Below are 10,484 nucleotides of genomic sequence, written 5' to 3'. Positions count from 1 at the left end.
CTCATGAGCTTGAAAGCTTTGAGATCCCTCTGTCTCGACGTAGAGAATCTTGGCCAATACAAGTTGATGGTACACGGCTTCAATAAGAAAGGGCAGAAAATCCTTGGATCATTTATGCTCCCTCTTATATTTGGGGAACTCCATACAGAAGCCAAATTTCATGTGATTGATACGGACACCTCATTTAAGGTGCTACTAGGTCGCCCCTGGTTGCACGAATATGGCGTTGTCCCTAAGACATTACACCAGTATATGAAGTATCTCTGAGAAGGAGAAGAATTCAGAATTTCTGGTGATATTCAGCCCTTTGCAGTACATGAAGTAACAGTTTATGAATATGCTAAGTACTTCATGCCAAAAAAGCAAAAGATGTCAAGTTCTCTTGAGGCTAGAGCATCAAATTCTAAGGCTGCAAAGAAACCTAAGCAAGAAGGTGAGAAGAAGCGTGTAGGAAGAAAGAAAGCGATGCCAACTCTTCCTAAAGCATCAATCATTCCTAAAGAAAAGAAACATGTACCTCGTCTTGGGAGTGATACGGATGAAGATGATGTTACTCCTGCCAAATCTAAAAAAGTATGCCAGTCCACGGATGAATGGAGTAGGAAGGTTGAATTTTCAAATGATGATTATGACTACGACTCAATCTACATGAACTCAGTGCTGAGTGTGTTCTCTAGAAGAATAGACAGTATGTCAATTTTAGACAGCGTACTCGTAGTCACACGTGTTCCCTTGCAACATTTCAAGGAAATCATTTCACGTGAGGTGCATAAGATTGAAGAACTCTCCACTCATTATCTGCCTCCCCGTGAAAATGGGACTGTGCCAAAGAATGTGCTATATTTTACAGGAGTTTGTGAAGAGGAGAATCATGCATGCTCCTCGACTCTGAGGAATTATTTCCTACGAGACTACCCAAGTTCAATACCAAGAATATTCAAAGAATGCTACGAAAGCAAATCAATATTTCTACTACCAAACGACAACTTCGTACAAGCTTGGGCCTCTGGTATGGAAGGAATCCGCGTTCATTACGACGAAAGGATATAGATGCATATAAAGGCATCGAGTTCATCAAATGAAAATTTCTCCGAAAGGAGACTTGTCGAATAGTTACTTGTGAGGAAATCAAATCTGATAATGATGAAGATGAGATTTATGAAGCTGATGCTCATGATGATCAACCCGTGGAAGCCAAGCCTGTACCAGAAGAACTGTAAGATGGTGGACAGGCCGCTACGATGGACGAGCTAAAAGAAGTCAACTTGGAAACTGAGGAAGACCCTCGTCCAACCTTCATTAGCTCTCTCATACCCAAAGAACAAATAGAAGAGATAAAAGAGCTCCTCTGTGAATTTAGGGACTATCTTGCCTGGACATATGCTGAGATGCCTAGCTTATCCCCTGATGTGGCAGTTCACAGATTAGGAATCAAGCCTGATGCAATACCTGTCAAGCAAGCTCCAAGAAGAATGAGATTGGAGATTGAAGAACAGGTGATTGCAGAAAAATATGCCGACTGGATTGCCAATATCGTCCCTGTAAAGAAGAAGAATGGCCAGATTCATATCTGCATCGACTTCAGGGACCTCAATAAGGCATGCCCGAAAGATGACTTTTCACTCCCAGTATCAGAGCTTCTAGTTGACAATACATCCAACTACGATATGTTCTCTTTCATGGATGGATCATCAGGCTACAATCAGATTAAAATGGAGCATGAAGATGAAAGACATAAATCATTCAGAATGCCTATAGGCATATTCTGCTACACAGTCATGCCCTTTGGCCTGAAGAATGCTTGTGTCACTTACCAACGGGCGATGACTCGTATATTTGATGATTTGATCCATCAAAAGGTCGAATTCTATGTAGATGACTTGGTCATTAAGAGCATAGATCGAAAAGACCATCTAGATGACTTGAGAATAGTGTTTGAAAGAATCAGAAAATATGATCAAAAGATGAACCTTCTCAAGTGTGCATTTGGAGTATCCTCAGGAAAATTCCTAGGGTACGTTGTTCGACATCGAGGCATTGAAGTCGACCCAAATAAGATCAAGGCAATCATGATGATGCCACCTCCAAAGAGCCTTCGACAACTCTGCTCCTTACAAGGGCAACTGGCTTTCATTCGAAGATTCATATCAAATCTATCGGGTAGGTGCCAGCCGTTTTCAAAACTAATGAAGAAAGATGTCCGTTTCAAATGATGTCCATTTCAAATGGGACGAAGAGTGCCAAGAAGCATTTGGCAGTATCAAAAGATATCTGTTGAATCCACCCATTCTTGCGGCGCCAATCCCCGGAAAACCTCTTATACTATACACGGCAGCACTAGAAGAATCCCTCGGAGCACTATTGGCCCAGCATAATGAAGAAGACAAGGAGAATGCACTGTACTACATCAGTCGTAGGTTGATAGGAGCAGAAATCTGCTACTCTCCAATCGAGAAGCATTATTTGGCTCCGATTTTTGTAGTTCAGGAGCTCCGCCATTATATGATATCTCACAAAATCACCTTGATATCAAAGATCGATTCGTTGAAGTTCTTGATGACAAGTCCAGCGTTGACAGGTCGTTTGGCAAGGTGGGCAGTGATACTCCTGCAGTTTGATATCACATATTTCCCTCAAAAGGCAGTGAAAGGGCAGGTGTTGACAGATTTTCTCGCTGCACATCCTATCCCTGCAGATTCTCCGGTCAACGATGATCTACATGACGAGCAGATCATGAATGTTGAAGAAGAGGAGATGCTACGAGTATGGGAAATATATTTTGATGGAGCATCCTCAATCAAGGTTGCTCGGCCTCCAAATCCAGAGAAAGCTCAAGCCGGAATCGGACTAATTTTCGTGGCGCCCGAGGGAGGCATAATGAGATTCTCATTCAATTTAACTGAACCTCGGACAAATAATGAAGCCGGATATGAAGCCCTAATAACAGGATTAGAGATTACAATCGATGTACGAATTCAAAATCTCCAAATCTTCGGTGATTCTCAACTTGTTGTAAATCAAGTGCTGGGAGTTTACAAAATCACCGAGTTTGAGTTGGCCTGTTATCATCTACAAGTTCTTGAGCTTATGAATCAAATTACAGTTGTCAAACTAACTCAAGTTCCCCGAGGTCAAAATACCAAAGCCGATTCTCTTGCCAAATTGGCTAAAGAAATAGCGAATATGGACGACGAATGGCCTATAATAATTATGGTGCACAATCGACGGATCCTAGAGCCAGCATTACTATAATTCCCGCAAGCAGAGGGAATACCAAATTCAAGCCAGCAGGATGCAACTCCGGTTGATCCTCAATCTCCCCAACCAGTTGATCTCGAAGATCAAGTTGAAGAACATCAAGTTCCTAAGAAAAGACACAAGGCCAGTCAAGCTTTCGAATCATGCAAGCATTGCCTAGATGTCGAGGAAGAAGATGATTGGAGGCAACCTTTCATTGATTACTTCAAGGAAGGAAGACTACCAACAGACAAATCATTAGCTACTCAAATCAGAAAGAGAGCATTAAGATATACATTTGTCAACAACACATTGTATCGACGTGCTTTCGATCAAATGTGGCTAAGATGCCTAGGGACTCGAGAAGCTGATAAAGTGGTAGCGCAGGTTCAGGAAGGACTTTGTGGAGTGCGTCAATCAGGTCCCAAGATGACAGTCAAAATCAAAAGAATGGGCTACTATTGGCCGACCATGGTCAGAGATTCTATCAATCATGCTAAGAGGTGCCATGAGTGCTAGATCAACGGTGATGTTATACATCAACCGCCAAATCTGCTACACCTTACAATAGCATCCTGGCCATTCGAATGTTGGGGTACTAATGTTATCGGGCCAATAGATTCGCCCTCATCGGCAGGACACCGCTTTATCTTGGCAACAACTAACTACTTCTCAAAGTGGGCAGAAGCGGCTCTATTCAAAGAAATTACATCTGAGCACGTGATCAACTTCTTCACTCACAATGTTGTTTACAGATTCAGTGTGCCACGCCGCATAATCTCAGACAACGGAACTGCTTTCAAGAGTACCAAAATCTATAAGTTCGTTGATCGGAACAAAATTGATTGGCGGTGCTCTTCCATTTACTATCCAAGAGCAAATGGTTTAGCTGAAGCCTTCAACAAAATATTGGTGAAATTGCTAAAGAAGATTCTCTCTAAAAACAAAAGAGAGTGGCATACGAAGATGACAGAGGCATTGTGGGCATATCGTACGACCTACAAAACACCAACCAAAGCCACTCCTTACTCTCTAATGTTCGGAGTTGAAGCTGTACTGCTACTAGAAGTTGAACTTCCATCTCTTCGAGTTGCTGTCCAGAATGAGCTGACTCAGGAACAAAATGCTCGTTTGAGAATGGAAGAGCTCGATGCACTCGATAAAATCAGGTTGCAAGCTCAGCAGAACCTTGAGATCTACCGAGCAAGAATGACAAAGTCCTTTGATCGAATGGTTCGTCCTCGATCATTTCAAGAAGGAGAATTGGTCATGGTGCAGAGAAGGCCAATCATCCCACACCCAAAAATTGGTGGCAAATTTGTTTCCAACTAGGAAGGATCTTTCATCATCGATAAGGTATTTCATGGAGGAGCTTATCAACTCATTGATCTGAATGGTTAGAGGCTCATGCCGCCGATCAATGGTCGATATTTGAAGAAATACTCTGCATGAAATCGCCAAAAAAAATGTTATGCTTAATGAGTTATGTTTTTGTATAAATTTTATAAGCATGTACATTTTGTATTTTGAAATTCTCTTATGTTATGAGAATACATTTCAAAATCCTCCTGTTAGACTGGGGGCATTTTAAATATTTGTTCAGGTCGACATCGCGCCGCGTGCCGAGATCCTCGAATAAATATTTAAAATTTTAAGATTTCAATTCTATTCTGCTCTAAAATGTCCCTGTGAGACAGGGGGCATTTTAAATATTTATTCGGGTCGACATCGTGCCTCATGCCGAGATCCCTGAATAAATATTTAAAATTATCAGTTCAAATATTCTTTTGTGCTAAAGAATATAAAGATTTGTTTTTCAAAGTATATGTAGGTGATCTATCAAAAGTTAGAGACACCTTCTCTAACAAATCAAGACTCAAAAGTCAAGAAAGAGACTTTTGTAACTACACACTCCTACAAATTGAGTCAGAAAAGCTTGAAGTCTTTCGACAGCCTGAAGCTTAAGGTTCGAATGGGTGAAAAAGGTCGGATCCAACAAGCCCAAATATGGCCGGATTGCTGGCAGCTCCGTCTACTCAATAAGCCACAAGAAAGGCCATAGTAGTGGAACCCCCACTTCGTCAACTTGTCAGTAAGGACTGTAGGAAGTGCGAAGACAAATTTGACTCAACAAGTTCAAGTGACCGTAGGCTATTGAATTTCTCTAAATGACTGGAGAATCAAAGTTCCAGTTGAAGGAGAAGTCTCGAACAACTATCAAATATGCGTAGGCTCCAAAATCTGAAACCACAAAGGATGACTCAAAATCGGTTAACTTCAATAAAATCAGCATTGGGAAGCGCAATTTCCATAGCTCATGTCTGAAGTCTGAATGGGTGTAAAAGGTCGGATCCAACAAGTCCAATTATGGCCGGATCGCTGGTAGCTCCGTCTACTCAATAAGCCATAAGAAAGGCCGCAGTAGAGGAACCCCCATCCAAGCAACTAGAGGACGAAGAGCTGTCAAATCCCAGCTCTTCTAATCTGATGAACTCAAGTGATTCAGATTAAAGTCTTCTCAAGTGGTTAAGGATCAAGATACTACCTACATTCGGTACTATCAACTGAATTCAAAACCTGTAAATCCTTCAGCAAATCCGTAAAGCACAAAGCCAGGATCGAAGGAATTCTTCTTCGACAAATCCGTCAAAGCACAAAGCAAAGGACCAAAGAAAACCTTCCTAAAGTTCATGAAAAGCCTAAGGCTGAACTAAGTAGATTTCGTCATCAACAAGTCCGTTATGCACAAAGCTCTGGACCGATGACTTTTCGCCATCGACCTAATACAAACCCAACGGTTTAGGTCACCAACGTCTATCCCTTCATCAAGCCCGCCAAAGCTAGAAACAAAGGGCAGAAGGCGTACAAAAATTCTGACAAGTTATAAAAGACAAATCAGACAACCCTTCACCAAGTCTGCAGCACAAAGCACATGATAGAAGGATCAAAATCTCAGGACTCTAGCTAAAGTTGCAGAATGAGTTTCCTGAATGACATCTACAAATGTCCCTAAAGATTGGGGTCATTTTAAATATTTATTTGGATCGACATCACACTGCATGCCGAGATCCCCAAATAAATATTTAAAATTCTATCAAGATACAACCAGATGATTGAGCAATATTAAAGATATGCTATCCACTAGCATCAATCCATAAAGATAGGATATCAACCATATGTGGATATATCTAGAAGAGCAAGTGGAGAAAGAAAGATTAATGTGACATTCAAATAACTTTTGGAGATCCACTAAGAGAAAAGGAAGATTAGTGTGACAATCTAACAAAATTTTGGAGATCCACTAAAAGAGAGTTGTGTGACATCCAAATAACTTTTGGAGATCCATTAAATGGAAATTTTAGTGTGACATCTAGAATAAATATCTAGAGATCCACAGGGTCAATCAGCATACAACAAATGTGGTTCGCTCTAGACGCCTACCACATTTGTTGGGGGGCATTTGTTGACCCATAATTGTATAAAAAAAATCAAATAAAAGAATCGTACTTGCCCGCACATCGTCGCCGCTAAAATCCCGTAAATCTAGCGATCGCGTCATTTCTCCATGACCTCGCACGACCCTGTGTCGTTAAAATGAAAAGAAAAAGAGGCAGAAACCTCTCCCCGATCGCTGGCTCTCCCGCTCTCTTTCTCTCATTCCTTCACTCCATTTTCTCTCTCGCTCTCACTCTCTCTCCCGACGAGTTCCCTTCCAGATCGGATCGAAGGTTACGACATTTTGATCGGGCGAAAGAACAGAGCTCACCGGCTGTGAGGTTACTCCCTCCCATTCGCATGCTTCTTCGGTCCTCCGTGGCTGTGCGACCTCCTCCTTCGACAACTATCCCTCCCCGTTGTATCGGAAGTTAGAACACTTTGATCGGAAGCGGACAGGAGCTCCGCATGCTGTGAAGATCGGAAGTTGCGACATTTTGATCGGGTGCAAGAATGGGAGCTGCCGGCTGTGAGGGTAACTTTCTCCCTTTGCGTTCTTCTTCACCCAAATCCCGAAATCCACCGAACTAAGGGATTTAGTAAATACGGGATTTAAGCCTTAAATCCTTAATCCGGGATTTAACCATCACCGGGATTTAACGCATGCACCGAAACCGTTGGCTGGATTTAGCATGAATCCGGCCAAATCCCGTAACTTCGCCGAACAGAGAGGTAGAGGGAGAGAAGTTATTTAGTTTTTTTTAATTAAAATTAATTTTAATTAATTTTGATTAATTACTATTATTATTTTTAATTAATTATAATTAATTATATTTAGTTCTGCAGCAGATCGGGGAACCACCTATACGCGCTCTTGTAGCACAGTAGGTGGGAGCCCGGTGCGAAGCATACGACGAGGCGGGTAAGCCCTATACACGCTCTTGTAGCATGGTGGGGATGTCCTCGACCTCGACACCGACACCGCCGACGACTGCTACGCAAAGGTATGAAGTTCCAAAATCCCATTCTCGACGTTAGCAGTGGACCGGGGAACCAACTATACGCGCTCTTGTAGCACGGTAGAAGGGAGCTCAGTGCGAAGTATACGACAAGGTGGGTAAGCCCTATACACACTCTTGTAGTGTGGTGGAGAGCCAATGCTGTTCTGGTACGTCACTGCTGTTCTGGTACGGGTACTGCTGAAGGCCCCATACACGCTCTTGTAGCGTGGTGGGATGAAAATTACTACGGCAGCGGTGTCTAAGGACACCTATCATACACGCTCTAGTAGCATGGTGGGAAGGCCCAGCTCCCCTATTTTCCCCCAAACGGGGGATATGCCAGGGTACTACCTAAATTTTCTCTGAAATGTACAAAGACTTGAACAATTTGAAAACCTTCTTGGGCAATAATATAGAAGACCTGTACTTGAACATAAATGCATAGAAATTGAACTAAATGAGCAGAGGACTTATTGATTTGAACCTGAACAAAATTGCCTAGCTCCCCTATTTTCCCCCAAACATGGGATATGCCGGGGTACTACCGAAATTTTCACTGAAATGTACAAAGACTTGAACAATTTGAAAACCTTCTTGGGCAACAATATAGAAGACCTGTACTTGAACATAAATGCACATAAATTGAACTAAATGAGCAGAGGACTTGTTGATTTGAACCTGAACAAAATTTAAATGATTTCTAAAGGTCAAACTCGAATGAAATAAAATCATACTTGAACCAAGCTCAAGTCAACTTGAACATTCAAATGAACTTTCTAAGAACTTCAGAGGACTATGAACAGTCAATTTGAACATGTGCTTTGAGCTCGTATTTGAACCCGGGCTATATGACATCAAGTGGGGATTTGTAAACTTGATGGATTCAAGTTTGAATGAAATTGAACTTGGACCCATCACATGCAAGGTCGAAACTTGGATCACACATGAGGAAAACTCAAACTACACGACCTCGATGCACGAACTCCCATAACAATCCGTACATATGCCTGTTGATTGAGATGACAATACTGGAGACCAGCAATCAAAGATCTATCCTCTACAAACAAATTCAACCATCAACCACCTGAGATTGATGAAAGGTGGATGTGATGCAAGAAACGAGGGTCTCCTATAAACATTCCTAGGAATTCATAGCAAACTCGACGGATCCTTACAAATAAATACGAGCTACTTGTGGATAACAACAGTGGGTATATCTAAGCATATCGAACCACTGTGGGCACAAGTACAAGTATCCCCTATGATGATCCCTACGAGGTCAAACAAGTACAACAACCACCCAAGATTGGTGAAAGGATGGATATGATGCAGAAGCAATGGGTCTTCTACAAACATTTTCGGGAGGTCGTAGTGGATACAGCGGTCCCCTGCAAATGGATACTTGTGGATAACAACAGTGGGTGTATTGTAAGTACAATGAATCACTGTGGACACAAGTACGGATATTACCTATAACGACGGTAACCAAGATCTACAAGTGCGTTGAGTACAAGGGCGACTCTATGTATGAAAAGGACACCCCCTGGCAGAAAGAGGGAAATATTTGAAGAAATTAGAACCAAACATCCTAGTGTTCCAAAGTCTCTTCTTAGTTCTATATTTAAAAAGAAAACAACTCTTGTACCCACAAATACCGGAAATAACAAGTCTGCTACACTGAACATGCAAAAAGGAGTTCTCCCCAAATCAGTAGTCATTGACTCCAAAGTCCAGAAAGATCTTTCCCCTGGTGAATGAGAAAGGGGGAGTCAATATCAAGATGCACGCCACCGGATCTGCAACATTCGTACAAGCAGACAGAAGGCGTGTATAAATTCTTCAAGTAAATGTTATGCATTTAAATGACAGATACTTATACAACTACAATTATTTTAAAATACCATGCACATGCACTAGAGATTATATACACATAGGTACACTAAAAGGGGTATATAAAAATCAACCGCATGGGCCCCGGCAAGCGTGTTATTGGTACACATGTGACGTCTAGGGTTGCTGCGCAGGTTGACAAGTGAATTCAGGTTCGAAACCGATCCTTCTATACGGGTCAATAGAAGTCGACAGGGTTCGAACAAACAAACAAATATATGGTTATGGCGACCGTCATATTTATCTTAATACATTCATATTAGGCCTTCAAGGCGTATAACAATGAGAATTCACTATCAAAGGGCACAAAGCCTACAAGAAACCCGATCATCTGTCGACAGCCCGATAGAGTTGACAAGGTTCAATCCATAAAGAGAAATGACCTCAAACACCCCGATGATGGCCGTGTTGAATGATAATCTCAACCGGAGGGGTTAATTTCAAGCATTTTAAAATGCCTCCCAAAAGTCCATTCAAATTATAAAACTTCAAAAATGCCACTCAAAATCCTAAAATTCCAAGATATTTAAAATTGAATATATCCATCCCAATACTTAAAGCAAAGCCCATCCTGTTTCAAATATATTTTTTTCATGACTTATGTTTTGATGATTGACAAACACTATTTCTCTTGGACTACTTGTTGCTTCGAACTCTTCAGGAATCAAAGATCGGACGATCAAGAAGAAGCTAGTTCAGGATTGCATAGGTTTAGGGTTGAGTCAGTCTGTACTTTTGTTTTTCACCTTTTGAGTCTACTTGTAATGGTCAAAGAGACTGATGCTAAGTAACCCTACACACACACACACTTGAGAGACTTAGAATTTCTATTTTTGCTTACATCGGCCAGAACGATATTTACATCGTCCTGGACGATCAGGCTTAAAATAGAAAGTCTAAATAAGGATTATTAATTAAGGC

At 41.5% G+C, this 10,484-nt stretch overlaps 1 protein-coding gene across 1 annotated transcript; it reads left to right on the top strand.

The window, feature by feature from the left end:
* Positions 1 to 1,241: 1,241 nt before the first annotated feature.
* Positions 1,242 to 4,569, top strand: LOC110108077. The gene is made up of 6 exons (XM_028695983.1): positions 1,242 to 1,451; positions 1,497 to 2,119; positions 2,193 to 2,413; positions 2,579 to 3,130; positions 3,266 to 3,711; positions 3,757 to 4,569. Exons 1-6 carry the CDS (start codon positions 1,242 to 1,244, stop codon positions 4,567 to 4,569), a joined length of 2,865 nt encoding a protein of 954 aa, XP_028551816.1.
* Positions 4,570 to 10,484: the final 5,915 nt, after the last annotated feature.

The sequence above is a fragment of the Dendrobium catenatum genome, unplaced genomic scaffold, assembly GCF_001605985.2.
Source record: "Dendrobium catenatum unplaced genomic scaffold, ASM160598v2 fragScaff_scaffold_716, whole genome shotgun sequence".
Lineage (NCBI taxonomy): Eukaryota > Viridiplantae > Streptophyta > Magnoliopsida > Asparagales > Orchidaceae > Dendrobium > Dendrobium catenatum.
The sequence above is the reverse complement of the archived record's forward strand: the minus strand, read 5'-3'. Positions and strand labels throughout refer to the sequence as shown.